General features: G+C 59.1%; 3 protein-coding genes across 5 annotated transcripts; 1 reads left to right on the top strand and 2 right to left on the bottom strand.

The window, feature by feature from the left end:
* Positions 1-3,003: 3,003 nt before the first annotated feature.
* On the top strand, positions 3,004-4,106 carry SFN (stratifin). Its single transcript, XM_074894280.1, has one exon. The coding sequence runs from the start codon at positions 3,053-3,055 to the stop codon at positions 3,791-3,793; it is 741 nt and encodes a 246-aa protein (XP_074750381.1). The 5' UTR covers positions 3,004-3,052; the 3' UTR covers positions 3,794-4,106.
* Positions 4,107-9,274: 5,168 nt separating this feature from the next.
* On the bottom strand, positions 9,275-14,723 carry GPN2 (GPN-loop GTPase 2). Of its 3 annotated transcripts, none has more exons than XM_074894424.1 (6): positions 14,686-14,723; positions 13,043-13,488; positions 11,430-11,586; positions 11,100-11,260; positions 10,398-10,528; positions 9,275-9,923 (listed from the first exon to the last, which is right to left on the bottom strand). In XM_074894424.1, exons 2-6 carry the CDS (start codon positions 13,457-13,459, stop codon positions 9,851-9,853), a joined length of 939 nt encoding a protein of 312 aa, XP_074750525.1. In that variant the 5' UTR covers positions 13,460-13,488; positions 14,686-14,723; the 3' UTR covers positions 9,275-9,850. The 3 variants fall into 3 exon arrangements, with proteins under 3 accessions (XP_074750525.1, XP_074750526.1, XP_074750527.1); XM_074894425.1 differs by lacking the exon at positions 14,686-14,723 and adding an exon at positions 13,630-13,760; XM_074894426.1 differs by lacking the exon at positions 14,686-14,723 and adding an exon at positions 13,614-13,737.
* An 840-nt stretch (positions 14,724-15,563) lies between these two features.
* On the bottom strand, positions 15,564-20,142 carry GPATCH3 (G-patch domain containing 3). Its single transcript, XM_074894492.1, has 7 exons — positions 19,770-20,142; positions 19,050-19,474; positions 17,584-17,758; positions 17,163-17,222; positions 16,770-16,891; positions 16,499-16,626; positions 15,564-15,907 (listed from the first exon to the last, which is right to left on the bottom strand). The coding sequence occupies exons 1-7, from the start codon at positions 20,125-20,127 to the stop codon at positions 15,688-15,690; spliced, it is 1,488 nt and encodes a 495-aa protein (XP_074750593.1). The 5' UTR covers positions 20,128-20,142; the 3' UTR covers positions 15,564-15,687.
* Between the last annotated feature and the right edge of the window lie 1,350 nt (positions 20,143-21,492).

Raw genomic sequence — 21,492 nt, 5'->3', positions numbered from 1 at the left:
CGCCAGCATCTGGCTGCTGCTCTGCCGGTGGAGGGGAGCTGCTCCCTGCACGCTCGTGCCTGGGCACGCCAGTGCTGCGCGGGGCGGGGGAGCCGAGTGGAGCCACGGAGGGCTGGCACCTCTCTGCCACCGGCTGTGCCGGCCACGGGGCCAGGAGCTCCCTGAACTCAGCTGTGGCACTAGCCATGGCCTAGAAGCAAGTCTCAGCCCTCTGTGGCTCTGCACAGCGGGGAGGACAGGAGCCTTGCTGCTGGGGATGGGAAGGAGCGATGGGCAGCGCCTGTGGGACCCAAAATCTGTCCCCCACTGAAGTGTCGGGAGCTGGCAGCGTCCCCGCAGCCGAGGGGAGCGGCAGGGCTGGACTGGTGAGGAACGGGGTGGCCGGGCGGGCTGTGAGCATCCTTCCAGTGCCGCTGGGAATGGCCATGAGCATCCTCTGCCCCCGGCCTGCCATCGCGGAGCCGCTCGAGCACCCAGCCCACGCCCGCCTGCAGCATCGCCGGCTCAGCTCGTGGGACAGGGGATGAACGCTGGCCTGGGCTCAACTGGGTGTCCCTCTTTGTGGGGCGACGCACCTTCTGCTGCTGCTCTTCAGCATTCGGGGTGCCCACGGGTGCTCGGCGGGGTGATGCTGCAGCCGAGCTCACCTGCAGCCTCTGCAGCGATCTGGGGCTCTTCCCTTCAGCCACCCGCTGGTTTTCACGAAACCGGTAGAGCAGAATGTTTTTGCAGCCTTCTCTCAGCTTGTTGCAACCAGGACTTGGCAGCAGCTCAGCCCCTTTGGCAGGAGCTGCCGGCAGACGCTTGAGCCGAGGCTGAGCCCTCACGCACCCCGTCTGAGCTTCCCGTCCTGCTCGGGGGGGTCCTGCCGGGGGGGTCTCCCAGCGGGGCCCTCCCAGAGCAGAGCTGACACAGGGTTAAACAGCCCAAGCGCAGCGGGGCTGGTGCAGGATCAGCCCGAGGTTTTGAAGCCGGGTCTGGCAGCGAGTGCTTGGGCAGGGCCAGGGGCTGCGGACCCCGACCACGTACAGCTCTGCTGCTCGAAGGGGTGCGAGCTCAGACTGACTCCCACCTGGGAATCGCTGCCTCGTGTTTTTGCAAGGGAACGAGGTGGTTTTTCAGAGGGCTGGGTACATCAGGCTGCCTGTTTGCGCCTCCCTCACCCCCTATGGGGGCTTTTGGGCTTGGTTGAAGCTCTTAGAGGGTCTCTGCAGGTCTGCTCCCACCCCGCCCAAGCCTCATCCACCGGGCAGAGGCTGGCGGACGGGCAGTGGTCTCCTGTGTGGCTGTTCCTTCAGAAAATGCCTTTTCCCAACTCAGTGGGGCGTAACCTGCTCCCACGGTGGATCACGCTCCTCTGGGGAAGGAGCTCTAATTGCTGACGAGGCGTTGCACGTGGCATGGCTCCGGGGGGGACACACGGGGGGGGCTGTCGGGAGACTGGTGGAGCTGGATGCCCTTGTGCTGTGAGCCCCTCCATGGGCAGGGGTACCCCAGACCCACCATGTGCCCGGAGGCTTGGCCGGGAGCGGGTGAGCAGCCCCAAATCCCCCTCACCAGGGTGGGGAGGGAACTGTTTGGAGGCTTGGGGGGGCGTTTTCCTGGGCTGCAGCTGGTTTGGAAAAGCATCTATGGGTCTTCTTTGCATCTTCCATCCCCAACGTCCTCCATCGCCTCAATCGAGCAAGGCAGGGGGGGGATGACGGGGCCGGGGCGCTCCCGGCCGGGGTGGCACCGGGGGCTGTTTGCAGGGATGAGTAAAGCAGCGAGTCACGCTGATTATTAAAAAAAAAAATACCACCCCTTCTTGTCTTGGCTCGGTGCCGCCGGGCACCCGCCCCACCCTGCCCTCCCCGCACGGCTCCCGCACGGCAGATAAGGCCGGGGATTGGCGCAGGCGGCGAGGCCAAGGCTTCGCCAGCACGGCCAGTAGCCGCCAGCACCCGGCGTGTGGCAACAAGCTTAAGCAGGATGAGAGTGAAACTGCAGCGCAACGCGAAGCAGAGATCCTAATCGGGGCGGCACGTTTCCACTGGCGGCCCAGCACCTACAGCGAGTTCGTGTCAAAAAGAAAAAAAAAAAAAAATTTAAAAAAACACCCACCCAAAACTCTTCAACTACAGTTTGAGAGAGGAGAAAAGTCCCCAGCGAGATGCTGGGATGGGGAAATGCAGCCCTGGGCTGAGCAGTGGAGGAGCCCTGGGGCCAGCGGGGCTGGGGGGGGTTTCCCTGTCACCGGCTGGATTCGGGCTCACACCAGACCCTCAGACTAAGGGAGGTTTTGGGGGGGGTCAGGCTGGTCCCGCTGCGCGGCGGCTCAAAGGCGCGGGGCGATTGCGCCCTGCTTTGGGGCGGTCCCTCCTGCGGCGCTTGGGCGAGTTGCTGAGCCTCTCTGCCTCGGTTTCCCCACCTGTGGGAATAAATACCTGCCCGTCAAGCCCTCGCAATTACTAGTGAGTTAATCACCATATAAAAACGACAGTGATATGATTTGGGGGGGGGGGGGGAAAGAAACCATTCTATGACCAGACACACCCCATGGCCCATTTCTCTAGAGGGGGGAGTGGGAAGAGCTGAACGCTGCCGTGTCTCTGTGTAACCCCCCCTCCAAAAACAATAACCCACCAGCTGTCCCCCTTCCAAGCACTTGTAGCAGCGGGACGGGCGTTTCCCCAGCCCCGGGGTGGGTGTTGGCTGGGGGGGGGGAGAGCCTCAGGGCATCCATGGGTGCTGCACCCACCGCCAAGCCCTCCCCGAGGACCCAAGGGGAGGGCAGGGCGTTGGCCAACCTCCCCTCGCCCCTTCCCCAGCGCCCACCGCCTGCGGGCGATGATTCACGGCAATTTTCCTTTTAAGGCTGGGCTCGGCAGGGAGGAAGCAGTGGAGGAGGAGGAGGAGGACACTCCTTCGACCTCACAGGCTCCTCCCGCTCTCGCTCGAGGCTCCAACGCTCAGCCAAAAACGAATCCCGGCGGTGGGGCTCGGCAGAGGCTCCGACGGCTCCCGGCCCCGCTCCTCGCCCAAGTGTCTGCCCTGCGCCCGCGTCCCAGCCATGGCAAGAAACCACCAAGTGCAGAAGGCCAAGCTGGCCGAGCAGGCTGAGCGCTACGAGGACATGGCGGACTTCATGAAGGCGGTGGTGGAACACGGGGACGAGCTGTCCAACGAGGAACGCAACCTCCTCTCCGTCGCCTACAAGAACGTGGTGGGGTGCCAGCGCTCGGCGTGGAGGGTCATCTCCAGCATCGAGCACAAAACCGAAGAGGGGGACGACAAAGCGCAGCTGGTGAACGAGTATCGGGAGAAGGTGGAAAGGGAGCTGAATAGCGTCTGCAAGAACGTCCTGGCCTTGCTGGACAAGTATCTCATCAAGAAGGCGAGCGACCCTGAGAGCAAGGTCTTCTACCTGAAGATGAAGGGTGACTACTTCCGATATCTGGCCGAGGTGGCCACCGGGGATGAGCGCAAGAAGACGATAGACAACGCCCAGGAAGCCTACCAAGAGGCCATGGACATCAGCAAAAAGGAGATGCAGCCCACGAACCCCATCCGCCTGGGGCTGGCCCTCAACTTCTCCGTCTTCCACTACGAGATCGCCAACGCCCCCGACCAGGCCATCTCCCTGGCCAAGACCACCTTCGACGAGGCCATGGGGGACCTGCACACGCTCAGCGAAGACTCCTACAAGGACAGCACCCTCATCATGCAGCTGCTCAGGGACAACCTCACGCTATGGACAGCCGAGTGCGCCGGAGAAGACGGCGGCGAGGCTGGTGAAGAGCCCAAGAACTGAATGGCCCCCGCGGAGCCGGGGACCAGCCCCCACCTGCCCCCTCCCCACTCCAGTCCCTTCGGCATCTCTTCGTGGTTTTTTTTTTTTTTTCGGTTGGTTGATTTTTTTTTTGTTTTTGTTTTTTTGGGAGGGGGGGAAAGGCGTCTCGGCTCCCCCACAGCCCCCCCAGCCTGGATGCTGGGAGTGGGGGGGTCATGTGTGGTGTTTGCTGGGCGGCTTTGGCATGGCCCCTCCCCAGTCTTCCCTCTCCCCCATGCTCTTGTCTGGGGGGGCGGAAAGGGAGGGAGAGGAGGTGCCTCCATCCCGGAGGGCTGCCACCCCCCAACTATTTAACATTTTGGGGAGAAAAGAGGCACAGCCCAGCATGTGCCGGCTCCAAACCCACCATTCCAGAGGGCTGGAGCTGCAACGGGAGGAGGTGAGGGGCCGGGATGGGTTGAGAGGGGGGTCCGGGCAGCCCCCCATCCCAGGGCGGGGGGGGTCGCGTATTGCCAAAGCCTCTGTGCGTCTCCAATAAACCATCTCCTGCACGCCTGCCTCTGGTCTGCCTCGTGTCTCCCCCGCGCACGTGTCCAGGCAGCTCCCGCCGCCGCCAGGCACCCGCTTCGCCTCCTGCCCCGCCAGGACGGGGGAGCGGCCGGGTCCCCCGGGTTCTGCAGCACCGGTTCGGCTGCTTCTGATCCCACCCCCCCCCAGCCCCACAACGGGGTCTCGGGGTGCCCAGCGAGCCCCGTCCCTCGGCAGCCTGTGGAAGGAAGGGCTCAGGGGTGGGCTCTGCCTCCCCAGGGCGAAGGTTTTGGCAGCCCCACGCGGACGAGCTGCCGTGATTTCCAGCACTGGCTGCTCTGCGGGGTGCACCGAGGTCCCTGACCCTGCAGTGGGGTGTCCCACCCCCTTGGTGCAAACCCACAGTGCCCCAAAAGCCATCACCGAGGCCCTTGTGCAGGTCCCCCCCACCAGGTCTCCTCTATGTCCAGGGTGGGGGGTGTGTTCCCCTAAGGGAGGACACAGTGACATGGGGACAGCCTTGGGGTGTCATTGGGGTGGGGACATCCCAGTCAAGGTCCGGACGTGCTGGAGTGGGCAAAAGCTCAGCACTTCTGGCCCTGGCGTCCGGCCACGGCGAAGGGTGCAGCTCACCGAGCGCAGCCCCCCCCTCCTCCCGCCGCCAGCACGAGTTTCGACATGAAAAATAATTACAATAAAATACAGTCATGGCACCCTGGGCTATGAGCTCATCAGATCAAGCACAGCAGGGCTGGGCAGGAGCCGGCCTTTGATGGGAAACACCGGGATGCCGGGAGGAAACGCGCCGTGACTCAGGACGTGCCATCCCGGTTCAGCGGGGTCCCCAACTGGGGACGTGGGGGACATGCCAGCCCCGAGCCCCAGCATGGCCAAGCCCCGGCTCCTGGGGTGCCAGATGCTCCTGGGCTTTGGGGAAACTGAGGCACGACCAATGAAGTGACCCCCCTGCCCCGCCTTCCGTTGTGTGCAAGGATCGTGGGGCACCCAGTGCAAAGCCCACGGGGCTGCTGACCCTGTGCAGCGACCGGCCTGGGGTGTGATGAGGTTTGCCAGGGCTCTGCCGTGGGAAAGTGCTGACTGCTGGGAGAGGTTGAGCTGCACAAACCAGAACCCGTTCGCCCTGGATGGGACGAGTCACCTGGAGCAGAGCCCAGCAGAGGGGATTAACCCCTGTGAGCCCCCCGCCTCAGCCCCTCGCCCACCCCCTGCCCCTTCCCAGTCCCTTCCCATCATGGCATCTTGTAGAAGCAAACACGGGTGCTGCCTTGGCCCTGCCAAGGACCGGGTCAGCGGCCCTGGCAGGTTGCAATTTGCTCAGCAGGTCCTGGCTGAGCTGGGGGGGCCCCCGGCAGTCTCGGGGAGCCCAGCCAGTTCCTGGGGGGGAGGCCAGCGAGGGGCCCGACGCTTGGCCTCCGCCCGGCCCTGAGCACTCCCAGCCTGGGAACCAGCCCCAGACCTGTAATTAGCCAAACCGGGGCTGGCCGACGTGAAAAACGAGCCAAGGGCTCTCGCTGGCCCTTGACCCGGCGGTCTGGGGACACGAGCAGCCTGGGCTGGTCAAACTGGGGAGTGATGAGGTGGGAGATGAGGGGTGCTGGTGCCCGGGTTAACAGGGGTGGCTGTCTGTCCCTGCTGCTTCTCGGGGCCCACGGGGGCAGGAGGACAACTGGGCTCCCACTGGTCTCCCACGAGTTAACCAATTTCGACAGCACCTGAAATTGCACCCTGGTTGGGCCGTGTAGGAGGATGATGCTCCTCAGCCTCCCAGCCAGTCCAGCAGCTTTTTGGGACTGGGAAGGAGTCCCCCAGGCCCCTGTGACACCTCCTGTGAGAGGGTTGTGCTGGTGGGGAGTGTGGGGTGTTCCCCGGGATCCTCCTGACCCCCTGTTCCATGCAGGGTGGTGGCGCCCAGACAGAGGGGACCAGGGAGATGTTTGGACCCTGATCCCCACCCTTGTGCCATGGCTGGGAGGATGCTCTCAGCATCTCTGTCACCCCCCCAGGAAGGGGCACACAGCAAAACTCTCCAATTTATGTGTTTTAGTGGACAAAGAAGAGCAAAAGGACATGGGTGCCCCAGGACCAGGGAGTGTCCCCCACCCTAGAGCCACCTTCCCAAGCCAGGCCCTGGGTGCAGGGTCCTGGCACAGCCCCATGCACACTGTGGCTAGCAGCCATGGGGTTAAGGCTACTGCAACAGGTCTCTGAGGGCAAGTGGGGGATGCTCCTACTTAGGTCACGCTGCCTGCAAAAGGCTCTGCCAGTCTGGAGTGGGGCTGGAGGGCTGCAGGACCCACAGCCAGGCTTGTCTCTTGTCCCCACCTCTCACAACTCCCCACAGGACTGAGGCTGAGCCACCAACACCCTGGTGTCACCCAGGGGAAAGGCGCTGGGTGGCTGTCACCCCTGGCCCTGGGTGGCGATGGGCAGCCTCCTGCCAGGCAGGCACCAGGGTGTGCCAGGCTTGCCCTGGGGGACCTGGTCTGGGGGCTTTTTAGTTTTTGGAGGGGCTTTTCATGCCACCTTAGAGAGCACTTGATGGGGAAACTCATAGCCTTTGAGCAGGAGCCCCATGATGGAGCCAGCAGCCCCCTGACCCGTTCTGGGGCAGATGCTGTGAGGTCATGCTGGCCCCATCCTCTGGATTTTAGCCCACACCCTCATCCATCCCGCAGCCCTGGCAAGACTCCCAGCACAGGGCCAAGTCCTGACCCACATTGTGATGGCTGGGGGCTGCCAAAAATGCTCAGCATTTAATCCTGGTAGCCACACTTGCATGTGGCTGGCTGGCTTGGCCTGATCCAGGCACCATGTTTTGGGCTATGGAAAAGGACTTGCAGTTGCCGGGGGGAGGGTTAACCCAGTTCTGGGGTGCTGCTGCCTTCCCAGCAGCAGCTGTGGTGACTGTTTGGGTCCAGGACTCCAGTGAGGTGGCCCGGCTGCAAGACAGGGGTTGGGGCTGGAACCTGGAGGTGGGGGGCACAGCAAACCCCGGCTCAGTGGCTGCAACTGAAGCCCAAACCCCTCCATCCCCAAAAACATGACCTGCTGTGCTCAGTCTGGCCCAGGAGGTCCCAGGTGAGGTCGGGGTGGGCTCAGTTTTTGCCAGCACCAGGCTTGGAGGGGCCGGGGCAGGTAGGACCAGCTCGGCAGAAAGCCTGCCCCCCCCCCCCCAGGGATGTGCCTCGATTGGGGTGACTAATCCTGGCCCTTCGCCCCAGCTGATTGCTCAACGGCAGTGACAGGAGCCAAGGTGTCACCTCCCTCAGCCCCGGGAGCCTTGGCGAGGCCGTCCCCTCCCAATGTGAGGACATGTGGGTGCAGGAGTCGCTGGATTTCACATCAGGGTCCCCGGCCATCCCCGCCTGCTGCGGAACCATCGTCTGCTTCACCAGGAGCAGCGAGTATTGTCCCTGCTGAGCTGCGGGGCCCAAGTCAGCCCCTGATTTCCAAACCTGGGCTGCAATGAGCCCCTCGGTGCAAACCCACTGCGCTCTTCAAGCTGTAGCTCTTTTAGGCCTGAGCATTTCTTGGCTCGGACGCGGCAGAAGTTCCCTGAGCTGAGAGGTTTCGCTCACCTTTGATTGCCATTTTCTCCAGCACCGGCACAGCACAGCAGGGCTGGCGCTGCAGCTACTGCCTGGGTGTTAAAATAAAAAAAGCCAAACAGCCACAAAAGCTTTGATGGCTCTTGCATAACTCCAGCTTGACCTGACAATACCCTTTTAAGCCACCAAATCTCTCAAAGCCACGAAAAAGCCACCATAAAATTCACATTTTTATGATCACATCTTCCATCCCTTCACAGCAACTACAGGGATCAAAGACGAGTCTGCGAGACCACGAGGCAAGGCTGGAGGTTCAGCTCCTGTTACGGTTACATGGGCTTCCAGACCTTCAGCCTCCCATGGTGCTGAAATGCAGCCACTGGGTTTCAGTCAGGAACATCCAGGGAAGTCCCTGGGCTCTTGGGAAAAGAGCTCAGGCCCTGACAGCAGACAGGAATTTGACTTTTATATTTGAAATGTCAGCGCAGTCTTTAATTGAGAACTGATCTGGTTAAAGCACAAGCTGTGTGCACGCATGGAAGTGTGTGTCTTCTCCCTCCTTCTCCCCTGGAGCTCCGCCTGGCCCCAAAGCTGTGAGATGCAGGAAAATTTAGTTTGAATTCCCTGCCTAGCAGCAGTCCCTGCTAAGCCAGACCCCGCTCACATTTAGATTCACCGAGCCGGTGGTCCGCGGCCGCTCTGCCAGGAGCCGAACCGACCTGCACAAAGCAGCCGCCTTATCTTATGCAAGGTCTTGGGCAAGAGGCGATGCTGAGTCTGCACCCCAAGCTGGGAGCCGGGATTCTCACCCGCTCCCACCCTACGTGGGGCTGTGTGAGCTGCCGGGAGCGCTGGGAGGGCTGCTCGGGGTGGCCGCTGTCTTGCAGCGGGGACGCAGAAGGTGGCACGTGAGGCTGGTGGTGTCACCAGCTGGCGAGAGGGAATTAATGACGGGGAGGAGGGGAAGCCCCAGGGTTTGGGAGCTGGAGAAGGTACCACAGAAAGCAAGCCCAGAAAAAGGAAGGTGGATGGGGACAGACAAGCCAGCTGCTGGGAAAGGCCAACCACGGGCTCCCACCTCCTGCCGAGTCACACAGGGCCTACAAAAGCTGAGCCTGCAGTTTGTGTGCACACCGAAGGCCAGCGTTGGGCCCCTGGATAAGCACGCACGAGGAGTGACCTGCTTTCACGTCCCACAGTCGCTCTTCTCCCTCCCTCCCTCCCTCCAGCAAAGGCTTTGTCTGTAGCTCAGGCAGATCATAGAGGAAGAGGACGTCGCAAACACGGAGCCTTTCTGCAAAGCACACAACGCGCCAGCTGCTGTGACGTTCCCACCAGAGGCTTTTTAGCCTTGGGCATTGTAGCACTTTGGTTTTATTTATTCAGGTTCAGCAAACTCAGAAGATTAAAGCAAGACGGAGGAGTGTTTTATTAAGAAAGAGTCCATCATTATTCAAAAAAAAAGAAAAACAACCATCTTTCTGTCCTCCTTGAGACAGATTGGAGGCTTCTCAGCCTGGATACTCCTGAGCACGAGGCCCAGGCACGTCCCTCCTATGCAGTAAACACAGAACTTTGGGCTCAAGTGTCACTGCAGAAGAGACAGCTCAAACTGATTTTTCTTTTTCTGGATCTACCTTGGTCATGATGGGGAGGAGACTTGGCAAAGGTCAGTCTCCTTCATCTTGCTCCTCTTCTCTTGCTAACCATGCCTTCACCTGGCTAAATCTCCCCTGCTCCTGAGGAAAGACCCAGCTTGCCTCGTGCTCAGCCGTCACCTTCCTGCAAAAACACTGCTCTGTGCAGCGGGGCTGAAGCACAAGAGGTCAAACCCTTACCGAGAGGGAGTCCAGCAGCCAGACCTCCGCCTGGACAGGCTTTCACTTGCTCTGAGACACAGGACGCAGAGAGAACCCTTAAGCTCCGGGTAGGAAAAGGAGAGGTGTCAAAACAGAGAGCAGCTGTAGAAGAGGTGGGTGTGTTACAGATCCATCACTTGTTCTTCCACAGCTTTGTCCTGAGATTGCACATACTTCTCCTGCACTGCAAGTGTGCTGATAACGCAGTAATTAAGGAAAACAAGGGGCTGGGCTCAAACACTCCCTTCTGCAAGGAGCTCTTAACGTCCTCAGTGAGGAACCAGCCCCACATTAGCCTGAAGGCTGGCAGGAAGAGGCAGTGCTGGCAGCAGCATGCATCACCTGAGTTATTTCTGGCTCTGGCTGATCCCAGACCCGACAATTGTATGGTTTGGATGAGGTGGAACGAAGCAGTCCAAGTGAGTGTGAGAGAGAGGAAAGTTGACAAAAGATTCCTCCCACATTCACAGTACCAGTTAGCAACAAATGTGGTGGCTTTGGTGTGGACAACTGTCTGCTAAGGTCTGGGCTCTCGCTCCGTGCCATCACCGAACAGCATCGGACGATGTTAGTAATGACCTGGGCCTGCAAACTGCCAGCCCCACCTCCAGTCCCCAGGGAAAGAGAAATTAAAACTCAACACAACAGAGGCTCAGTGGAGAAGGATACGAAGTAAAGTGGAAATCGGCTCCTACTGCTGCCGACATCAGAGCTTCCAGGCTCCTGTGCTCCTGGTCTCCGAAGGAATAGCCGTTGGCTTTGTCCACTGCCTGCATCACCTGCCGCATGCTCTCCTTATCCTGAAAGGGAGGGAGATGACACACAGGGAATCTGGTCCTTCCCTGGAGGCAAGAGCTCGCGCTGGGCTTTACCACGGATTTTCTCCAAGACTCTGGGCCACCCACCCAGTGCCCCAAGGATGCTGCCGGCCCCCCTGAGCCAGAGGGGGGGCTGGCTGACACCCTCCACCCTCTCACTCCCTTTCATCGCCTCTTGTCTCAGCCCATTTGCCTTTGTCGACACTTCTGCGAACTACCAGATGAACGTTTTCAGCCCTTCCTCCCAAATGTGTTCCTCCCAGTCTTCTAATTATTTCGTGCTCCCTAATTTGGTAATACTTTGCCCAGATTTGAAATGCAGGCACAGAAGAGCTGAATGAAGGGGGAGTCTTAATTCCCCACCCCAGGACACAAGGCCCACATAGCCCCAAGCTCATCAGCCTTTTCTTGTCCCTTGGCTGCCACAGAGTATTTACAAGTCTGAGTGTGTTTCACTGTCCTCCTCCATCCCCAAGGTTTTCAGCCCTCATGGCTCTAGCAGCTGCTACCAACACTCCCTGCTCTCTCTGCCCCACTCCTCCTGCTGCATCACCTGGACGTTGAGCGGAACGAAGGACACCAGGCTGTAGTCCTCAATCACCTCCACCAGCTTCTCGTTGAGGCGGCGGTAATTTCTGAAGAAGGGGTCGGAAGCTAAATGATCAACCAAGTAAGAGAGATCCAGGACCTCCGTGTAGTAATCCAGGTTGAAAGCTAAAAGGGAAACACCAAGAAGCTCTGAAGGCAATTTGTAAATTGAAGAACGCAGGGAGATTTACCCCAGTTCCCCCACCATCTCCCAGCAACATTAAACCGTACCCCAACAGCTGATTTGCACCGGACGCAGCCCAATTCCACGTGTCTCCCTCACAAAGGCTCTTACCCAACTTGCCGTATTGCTCGATCAGGTCCATCTTGGAGAGGACGTTGACGTGGGGCAGTTCCACGTGCAGCATGGTGGAGAGCGAGGTGCAGAGAACAGAGATGAACTTGCCAGGGTCCGTGCAGTAGTGAGAATCCACCAAATGCACCGCAGCCAGCTGCACAGCAAAGGCACAAAGGGACAGCACAAGGTCAGACCCGTGACAATCCATCCGCTCGCTTTTGGGACAGTCTGAGAAGCAGCTGTAGGACAACGTCTGTGCAGACCTGACTATAACCACAGAGACTCCCACGTAGGGAAAGTTTCCTCCTACCTTCCAGCTCCTGCGTATCAAGCACTCTCATATACACGAGCACACATACGTAAGTCTATATCACCACATTCAAACCCACGGACCACCTTGGGGATTCAGGATCCAGGGTGCTGATGCACAGAAAGGGCCGTGGGGAGGCTTACAGGGGTGCTGAGCTCCACCAGCAGCACTGAAAGACACTTAAACCCGCAACTGCTCTCCCTTTCCTCAGGGCTCCTTTCTCTGCAGATGAAGTTTCCACGCTTGTCTGAACTCTGCGGGTTTTTTGGGGGTGGGAGCTGGAGTTAATTCTCCTTCTGAACGACACAACTGCCTCCTGATTTCCACCTTCCCCACTGGAACGCTCACGCACAGCGTACGCTCAGGAGCAGTAACTGTCGCACACCACGCTCTGCTGGGAGAACCAATTGTCATGCGGTTTGAAATAATAATTAATAATTAAATTAATGAGCAGTTTGATTCCCTGTGTTTTGTGCAGCTGTAACAACGTGGTCCCGGATCTCTGTTATGTTACTGCCTGTTACACAATGTTACTCAAACTCAGGGCTCTACAGTCGAGTGTGGTTGAGTCACAGCCATGCTTCTGCAGCAAAAAAAGCCAGTTTAAAGCTCACGGGCAGGTGTAAGCACTCAAGCGGGCAGCAAAACAGCAGTGTAACTATCTTTTTTTAGTAACTACAATTTCACGTACATTTATTTGAATAAAAATAACCTCTAGTGTGCAGATTCCCAGTGACATTCTCAAGCAAATGAACTTGCCCTTCTTGCTCACACCATACAGGGTTTGCACATTCATGGTTTGGCCCAAATGCAAAACAAATGCAACATAAGCAAGTTCGCTTGGTTATGGGACTCTTCTCACCTGCTCTTCCTCATTTGCATCTTCCATTGTGCAAGAAAGCTCCGAGCACGTACTACAACGTGCAGAGCGATTCGGCTTGGCTGCAGGAGAGCCAGGTAGGGCCTGAGATGACGCCTGAATTTCTCACCCAGCGCACATCTACCTCCCCGCTCCAAAATACAGCGCAGAAGGAACCCATGTTTCTGTTCTTGATAATCCCACTGCATTGAATGACCTGAATAAACCTCTCTTCCAATCCCTCTGAGCGTAAAATGGGACAAAATTCCCCTCCTTCCCTAATAATTTCTCGTGAAAGGCCAAACAGGTTAGTAAAGCAAACCGTCATTAGTACCCACAATCAAAAGCTCCGACCGTGCGTCTCACAGCTTCCGAGCCCCTTGCACAAGCACGTGGGGTGCTGGGCGTTGATCCCAGCTCCCTGCGGAGCCCCAAACCTACCCTAAAATTCCACTTGGCCAACTGCGCGAAGACGTTCTTCAGGGCGTCGTGGTGGGTGTAGAGCTCCACCTGCCCTGGGCAGTCAAACAAGTAGTAGTGACCCCTGAACGCAGCCAGCTTCTCCTGCAGCCAGTCGAAGTTGGCCTCCAGGTACTCCATGCAGTAGATCAACCCCCCGTTGGGCCCCAGCTTCAGGTTCTCCATCACGTCGGGCAGGGTGATGAGCTCGGCGATGTCCACGGCACACTGGTACGGCATCGCCTCGTTGGCGGGGTCCAGGTTCACCACCGTCACCTTGCGCCCGACCCTGCCCAGGAACTCCTGCATGCCCTGGCAGTAGGTCGTCTTCCCGGAGCCCGGAGGCCCGATTACCACCTGGCCGAAGGCCAGCGAGCTCCCCTTGCTGCCCTCAGACATGTCGGCTCATTTCCTTCTCCTTCTGTTGACTAAGAAAGGAAAAGCTCCCATTTACCATTTTATTTGCATTTATACGAATGCGATCTACTGGAATTCACACCCAGGGAGCGGGCGGAGAGGAAGGGAAAGCGCCACTGTGTCACTCCTTGCGCACCCAAGCCCCACGTTACCCTGTCACCCCCCAGATGGTGATGCCGTGGCTGAGAACAGGCGCAAACCCCCAGTCAGACGCACAGGGCTGTGCCTGTGGGACACAGACCCCTACTCCTGCCTGTGTGGGGGGCGAGTTTTACCCTAGTTGGGTCCTTCCTGATGTGGCAGCGCCCGCAAGCTCCCCCCTTCGCCCCAGCCTGATCCCACGTCCTCCGCTCCATTTCTGCCCATCCCCATGTCCCTCTTCTCCTTCGTGTCCCCTCTCCTCCCCGTGTAACACCCATACCCCCACTCTCCACACATCCTCCCTTCTCCCCACGCCAGACTACGTCCCCTCACTCACACGCTTCTCCCCCCACCCCAGATCCCTTCTCCCCACCATATCCCCTCTCCCCCATGTCCCACATCTCGTGTCTCCTCTTCCTGCTGTGTCTCCTCTCCCCTCACATTCCATGTCCCCTCTCCTCCATCCCCTCTTCTCCCCACGTCCCCTCTTCTCCCCACATCCCTCTTTTCCCCTGTGTCCCCCCATGCCCCCTCTTCTCCCCATGACCCCTTTTCCCCCATGTCTCCCTCTTTGCCTACATCCCCTTCTCCCCATAGCCCCCCTTCCCTCCATGTCCCCCTTTCCCCTCTGACATCCTTTCCCCCCACATCCCCCCCTCTGCCTGTACCCCCATATCCCCTCTTCCCCCCCCCATGTCCCTTCTCCCCCCACACCCCTTTGCCTGCACCCCCAGTTAGCCCCATATCCCCCCCCCTCGCTTCCCTTTCCCCCACATCCCCTCCTCTCCCCTACACCTCCCGTTGACCCACGCCCCCCTTTTCTCCCCCACATCCCCCCCTCCTTGCCCAGGTCCCTTCATCCCTCATACCCCCCTCATCTCCCTCACGACCCCCTCCCCATCCCGATAGGCCACCCCCAGTCCCGGCAGGCCACCCCCTGTCCCATTAGGCCGCCCCTGGTCCCGTTACACCGCCCCCATCCCGTTAGGCCGCCCCCCCTGCCGTTAGGCCGCCCCCCATCCCGTCCCCATCCCGTCAGGCCGCCCCCCTCCCGTTAGGCCGCTCACCGCCCGCCGCCGCCGGTGCCCCCGGCGCTGGGTCCGGGTCGCCGCGGGGGCCCCGAGCGCCGCGTTCCGGGTGAGGAACGGCCGCCGCCACCACGGCGCCCCCGGGCGGCCGGAGGGACCCGCAGCTCCTCCATCACCGGGACGCGAACCCGAGATCCGAAGCCCGGAATCGGGGTTTGGGTCACGGGTTCGAGTCCCGGCGCCGGCCCCTTTTCTCACCAGCACAACCCCACCCCCAGCTGTCTCCAAGAGAAGGGGAAATTACACCCTGCACCCCCCTGACACAGCGATAACCTTAAGGAAGATGCACGTGGCCAAGCTGGAGCCTGCCAGCTGCGCATTCACCAGTTCACATTTAACCCCCCAGTACTGGGTCACTGGGATGAAGGCTCTCCCCCTCCGCCAAGAAGAGTGCTTGCATCAGGAAAACGGGGCACGTCAGAGAGCTGTGGAAGGAAGCACCCGCTACGCCCGACCGCGGGGAAACGCCTCCCACAGAATTCCTCCGGAGGCTGCCAGGACGAGTCTTTCATCCTGACGAGTTTCTCCCAGGAGTGTGGGATTGTCACGCCCAAGCAACGCGAAGCTGCGGGCCAGCAGCGAGCTTTCGGCAGGACAGTTACCGTGCCACGGCTGGCCCTGTCTGTACTTGTCCTTCCCTAGGTCTCGAGCAGCCACAAACTATGAGTTCTGGTTTTTTTAGGCTGACCTAGCACCCAAGCTTGGTTGATCCAGGCAGTAGTATCGGCTTTAAACTGCTCGTCAAACACAACACCCTTCCCCGCTCCCACTGAACAACCAGGACCAGCACTATTTCCCCTCATTTGAATGGTTCAATGAGGGGGAAAAAAAAAAAACAAACCACAACACTGAGGCAATTTTTGTTACAAGTCTGTATTTCTTCCAAAAATAAATATTTGAACACTCTGCTCCAAACCCGAGACCAGGAGCCAGCCTGTGCTCGACAGGAGCAGAACCAGTACAAAGGTTGTGAGTCTCCGCTCAGCGTGACTGGGCACTGAAGCTCCCCAGAGCACCGTGTGACGCCCGGACAAACGCCATGTCCTGCCTGTACTTCATGGCAGTGGGTGGCTGGCGCCTGAGCAGCTGGTCACCGCTGTCCTTTGGGTCAGGGTCATCATAGATGGTAGAGATGAGGATGGGAGCGTCCCGTCGGGGTTTTTTCACCTTGCTGAAAGTTGGCAGTTTCTCCCCGTGGTACCTAGAGGGAAGCAGGAAACGTTTGGCCCAACATTGCTGAGGCAGTCAGACACGCCCGTGCGTCCCAGCTCATCTCCTTCACACGCTGCAGGGGAGAAGTGGACCAAGACAAGGCAATAAGGACTTTTGTCCTATTCCCGGCTGCAACATTGCTCTAGAACAAAAGCCAGCCTCACAGTGAAACACAGCACCACACAAAGCCTCCAGAAACCCCAGAGAAGGGTGACGGTGCACAGCTACAGCTCACGTCGCTTGGGCTCTCCCCACCAGAATATTGTAGCAGAGGTGACCCTCAGTCCCCAAGCACAGCTCTCCCTCCGTGCCTGTGCACTGCAAACTGTTCCAGTCCTACTCTAACACCACAAGCTCCTCTAAGAAGCACCAGACCGTCAGGAAGAGCAGCATATTCAGTTCTGGAGCTCTGTGACAGGCTCTGCCACCAGCTGCGCAGAGAAAGCCAGATCCCTGGGACAAGCCCTAGAGTTCTGGTTCACACTCGGCTCCTTTTGCGGGCTGTTAGCTGCTGTGTCAGCGCAGAGAGCCCGGGCAGAGGCTCTGACCACAGGCTGGCAGGGCAGGGTTGGGTACTTACCCCAGCCCCCTCTTGCATCTGGGGTTCTGACCCTCGTTGTCCAGAGCTTCAGCCATTCCAGAGTTCCTGCTCCCCAGCCCCAGCCCCTCTGTCCAGCCCTGCTGCTCCAGCACCTTCCTGCCAAAGCCCTGGGAGAGGGGAAAAAATGTCACAGAGTTGCTGGACAAAGCCCACCCTCATCTTCCCAGAGCCCTCCTCTCCCTAGCCCACATCCTCTGGGTATCGTCACCACAGCCTCTCCTGTCCTGCCCCGTCCCCTCCCAAAGCTCACCTTGGTGTATCTCTCGAAGGTGCCAATCTGTTGCCCTGAAACAGACCCATCCTCCAAACCGTCCCGGAGTCGCTGCTCCAGCCACATCTGGACCGAGTCCCGAGCATCCTTATCACCTCCATCTAGGGAGAAAGAAGCAAGAGTCAGAGCAGCACAGCTCAGGAAAGCCGTTCTCTACCATCATTTCCCCCAGAGCACCATGCAACAAGGAGGCAGAACCCGTTCTTTTTGGCAACTCTCACTGCCAGACAAGAAAAACATTGTTTCAAGTGCACTGACATCTTGGATGCTTTCAAAGGATGACAGAACCCCACTGCAGAAATTATGCAGGGTCAGAATTTCCCAACCTCCCTGGTTTCCTTGGTTGCGGGGGGGTGTTTTCAGCTCAGGTACCTTTGTCATAGTAGATGCTCATGTCCACATCCCAGTCATCCGCAGTCTGCTCATCAAAGTCTGCCAAGAGAAGGAAAGCACCAGTTTTGGTGATGGTTGTGGAAGTCTGATGCAGAAGAGCTGTTTGCTGCTGGCCCAGCTCCCCATTTTCTCTAACAAAACGGGAAGGAAACAGTATCAGAGACTCCATACACCACAGCGCTTACACAACGGGCTGCCAGTGGGACCGCTGGGGTCTCTGGCAACTGGATTGAGCCACGGCAGGTTTTGTGATTGAGGGAAGGTTTAAAAAGTGATGGCAAGATGCTCATATCTGTAGCTGGTTTGGAATGCTCATATAGGGTTATACCTGATTTACCTGCAGGGCTGGGCCCCCAGCTCATGGTGGTTAGTGGCTCAGTGACACAAATACCAATGTTACCTCCATTCTTCTCCTGCCAGTATTGAGCATCCGTGTAGAAGACAAGGCCAGAGCCGCCTTTCTCCCACTTCAGCTCAATCTCCTCTTCAAAGAGTCGCTCCTCTGTGCGGTCCTGCTTGGTCACGTCCTCGTGCAGAGCCTCGTGTCGCTCCCACTCCTCACAGGTATCATTGTCCTGCAAAGGAGCCGGTGAAAGGTGGGTGACACCAACAGCACACAGCCTCCTCCCTGCTCCCCTGACCCTCACCTTCCCTACGAAACAGCTTTGTCGACAGAGCTCGTCTCAGCCTGCTGTTTTCAGGCACTAACACGACCAGCACTGATGACCTCATTCCCGTGACTAATGCCATCTTCAGAGTCAGCAGACAGAAGTGGTGAAAAATACCACATCACACCCACTTCACAGCATGCTTTCAGCAGCGTACCCAATCCGTAACGCAAAGATGCCCATTTAAGGAGCAGGTGTGTTGTACGTAAAGTCAGCAACAAATTAATTCCACTCAAGTTGATCCCTAAAGAGATTGTGTCGGTTCCAGTGAAGCAGCTCGCTGGCACAGACACAGATCAGACTGACAGCTTTACTGCTGCCTGCCCAGTTCTGGGCAGAGCCCTCCAAGGAAGACATTAACCAAGGAACAGCCAAAAGAATGGCCAGAGATCCAGGAAACAGAGCCTGTGAGAAACAGCTAGAGGAGTCTGTTTAGTCTGGAGAAGAAAAGACTCAATAAAAAGTTTGTAAAGGAGGGAACAAAGCATTCTCTGTGTCCGCTGTTGCTAGGGGAACCTAATGGCATAAAATTGCAGCACCGATTTGGCATCTAAGTTAATTCTGGTATAGCAAAGAACGGGAATGGCTTGCCTCGGGATTGGGCTGCCTCTGTAATAACAGAGGTTTGTGAGAACAGGCTAGACAGGCGTCTGTCAGGTGGAGGGAGCGAGATAGTCTCTGGAGAGCCTGTCCAGCCCAGTTTTCTAGGAGTCTTTGTCATGAAAGCCATTTTTCTCAGAACGACTAACTTCAATCACAGGAGCATTCAAGGTCAACCATTTGTACAGCTCCGCGTGTTGTTTGCGGCACACAAACGTGCTCCCAAATCTCCGGTCACCTCATTTACAAGCAACAGCAGAGTCAGGCCAATCTGCCGTGCAGCAGAGCAGAGATCTGCTCCCACAGCACCAGCCTCTGCCTGCGCTCACTCCTCTGGACCAAAACCTTTGGGCTCAAGCCCTATAACTGCCTTGATTTGGACAAGCAGCGTTGGAGGTGTTAATGCCCACGCTGTTCACGTGCCAAGGGGCTCAGTGCATCAAAACGTGAACAACTGTATTTTAACACCATTTCTAGTCAAGTGATTTATACAATACAATTAAAAGATTAAAAATAAGCACTGAGAGAGTTACATCAGCCCTCCCAGCTTTGCAGCTACAATTGCTAACTTCGGACAGTGCTAGAAAAATCCACTTACGTCATCCGAGTGCGACTCCTCTTTCTCCTTCTCCTTCTCCTGCCCCTCCTCATCTTCCTCAGCACTGGCTGGGTGAGTCACCTCAGATGTTGCCAGAGGCCCCTCTTCCTCTGTGATCTCATCCCCCGTGGCAGTGTAAATTCTTTCTTCTTCTATAACTGTCTCAGTGTCCTGGTATTCAAAAGGCACATTCCCATACCTACGGGATGAGCCTGTCTTTGGAAAATCCAGCTGCAATTTCTTGATAATCCGGGGAGGCAGCCTGCAGGCCCGGATCAGCTCCAGAAAAACTTTCAAGGGGGTGCCCACGTTCCCATAAGGCATGAAGGAAGGGGGGTTGAACTCGGGAAGCTGCTTCAAGTCTGCTTCTGCAACAGATTCGCCTGCAGCTGTCTTGTCTCCACTGTAGGGAAACGTCTCCGTGCCTGGAGGAGAGAAGGAATGGGTTTGGGAGAGAACACACACTCCACCAGAGGGGTAAATCGAGGCCCTCCCGGGCAGGAGGGGGATGAGCAGACCCCAGACTGACTCTTCTTGCCTCATAATGGATTTAAGGCATTAAGGAAACTCCATGAGGGGTTTTAACCACCCAGTGCTCTCAGGTTGGCTGCTGAGACCCGCAGAGGGTGGATCCGGTGCCCAACGGGTCCACCGGACCTTTACCAGGCCCACAAGGAGAGGCCCGGCCCGGCCCTCCCCCACCCCGGTGCCCACTCGTACCTGTGCCGGGGCTGAGGCGGACCCTGCAGATGAGGCAGCGGCCGGGTAGCGAGGCGCCGCCGGGCCCGACCCAGCGCTTGCCCGAGTACATGCGGACGAAGCGGCGGGCGCGGCCGGGCTGCACGGCCACCAGGCAGGAGCAAGTCCGCGGCGTCGCGGCCTCCTCGCCATCGCCCGCCGGCGGGCGCTCGGGGCGGTGACGGTAGTGGAAGCAGAGGAAGCCGCCGGCCTCCACGAACTGGCTGAAGTAGGCGCGGAGCTGGGCGGAGCGCAGCGCGGCCGGGATGCCGCTCACCAGGCAGTAACGAGCGGCGGCGGCGGCGCCGCCATTACCGGCGCTACAGCTGGGCGCCGCCATCTTGCCCCACCGAGCCGGCGCGTCACGGCAGCTGGGCGCGCTGTGATGACGTCACCCCCCGCAACGCCGAGTGGGCGCCGCCTGGTGGCGCAGGAGCGCGCTGCAGCCGGGCGGGGGGCGCGGGGGGGCCTGGGGGTGGCCAGGCCCTAGTGGGGGTCACAGGCCCTGGCGGTGGCAGGTGGCTGAAGGTGGCCAGGGCCCAATGGAGGTGACAGGCCCTGGAAGTGGCCAGGCCTTGAGGTGGGTCACAGGCCCTGGGAGTGGCCAGGCCCCAAGTGGGGATCACAGGCCCTGGGGGTGGGCAGGCCCCTGTGGGGGTCACAGGCCCTGACAGTGGCAGGGGGGGGAAGGTGGCCAGGGCCCAATGGAGGTGACAGGCCTTGGCAGTGGCCAGGCCCCGGGGGGGACACAGACCCAGGGGAGGGCCAGGCCCCAATGGAGGTGACAGGCCCTGGGGGTCCTTCAGGCTCCGATGGGGGTTACAGGCCCTGGGGGTGTCATGGCGCTGGGGGTGTCCGGGGCCCCCATGCTGTGCAGTGTAGCGCTGTGCAAGGGGTCCTGGTCTTTCCCTCTTGGTAAAGTCCCAGCGCTGTGTCTCCCATGATGGAGGGGTAGACCTGTGGTGTCAGAGCTGCCTCATGGGCAGTGGCAGGGCAGGTGCCACGTGGGATAGGGGAGCCCACAGCCATCCCGTCCCCAGGGGCTGGTGGTGGCAGGATGGAGGTGCCAGGGGCTGTGTGTGCGTGCCCGGTTCGGTGTAACTCTGGCAGCGGGGCTGGTCGGCATCCCGCGTGCCGTGACTCACGCACGCGTCACCGGGCTGTGTGGCTCAGGGCTGCCCGTGGCTGGCGTGGGCCTGTGGAAATCAGCCGGTGACTCATGCGCTCCCTCCCCATGGAAAATGACCGTCATGGGGTTGAGATCACCTTGGAAGCCATCCGTCACCGTTCAGCAGCAACAGTGAGAGGTGGAGGGACGGACTGACAAAGCAGTCCTTCCTCCTGCCGGGCCGCTGGCTGACATTCGAGGTGTTTCCATGGGTAGGAGGGTGACGGGGCACAGGGAGGCTTCGCGCAGCTTTATCTGACACCTCGGCTGGGTCGGGCATGGCAAACGGGATGGGGTTTGTGGCTGTTGGCAGCTGCATGCGCGTCCAGGTGAGTCAGAGCATCCATCTCTGACATCGCTGCTGCGCCGGGAGCCCTCAGGGCGAGGCTCAACGCCCGCAGAAAGGGCAAGGCGTGGACGGGCTGCGATTCCGCTGCCTCTGCGAATTTCTGTCTGCTGGGTGCTCAGAGGGGTTTTGTGCTGCGGGGCTGTTCATCAGACAGCTCCCGCTGGCAGCGATCGACGTGTGTCCGCACC

This window comes from Strix uralensis, chromosome 25 (assembly GCF_047716275.1).
Source record: "Strix uralensis isolate ZFMK-TIS-50842 chromosome 25, bStrUra1, whole genome shotgun sequence".
Taxonomy (NCBI): Eukaryota; Metazoa; Chordata; class Aves; order Strigiformes; family Strigidae; genus Strix; species Strix uralensis.
This window is presented reverse-complemented; position numbering and strand designations above follow the sequence as displayed.

What these genes read in the sequence shown, in the direction of transcription:
- SFN (XM_074894280.1), top strand. Translation starts at nt 3,053, where the DNA reads ATGGCAAGAAACCACCAAGTGCAGAAGGCCAAGCTGGCCGAGCAGGCT.
- GPN2 (XM_074894424.1), bottom strand. Translation starts at nt 13,459, where the DNA reads ATGTCTGAGGGCAGCAAGGGGAGCTCGCTGGCCTTCGGCCAGGTGGTA. An exon ending in TCGTTCCGCTCAACGTCCAG is followed by an intron (nt 10,529 to 11,099) that starts GTGATGCAGCAG and finishes CCTCCCTTTCAG; the next exon opens with GATAAGGAGAGCATGCGGCA. An exon ending in GCCGATTTCCACTTTACTTC is followed by an intron (nt 9,924 to 10,397) that starts GTATCCTTCTCC and finishes CTGCGTTATCAG; the next exon opens with CACACTTGCAGTGCAGGAGA.
- GPATCH3 (XM_074894492.1), bottom strand. Translation starts at nt 20,127, where the DNA reads ATGGCGGCGCCCAGCTGTAGCGCCGGTAATGGCGGCGCCGCCGCCGCC. An exon ending in CTGGCAGGAGAAGAATGGAG is followed by an intron (nt 17,223 to 17,583) that starts GTAACATTGGTA and finishes TTCTCTTGGCAG; the next exon opens with ACTTTGATGAGCAGACTGCG. An exon ending in AGATGCAAGAGGGGGCTGGG is followed by an intron (nt 15,908 to 16,498) that starts GTAAGTACCCAA and finishes GCTTCCCTCTAG; the next exon opens with GTACCACGGGGAGAAACTGC.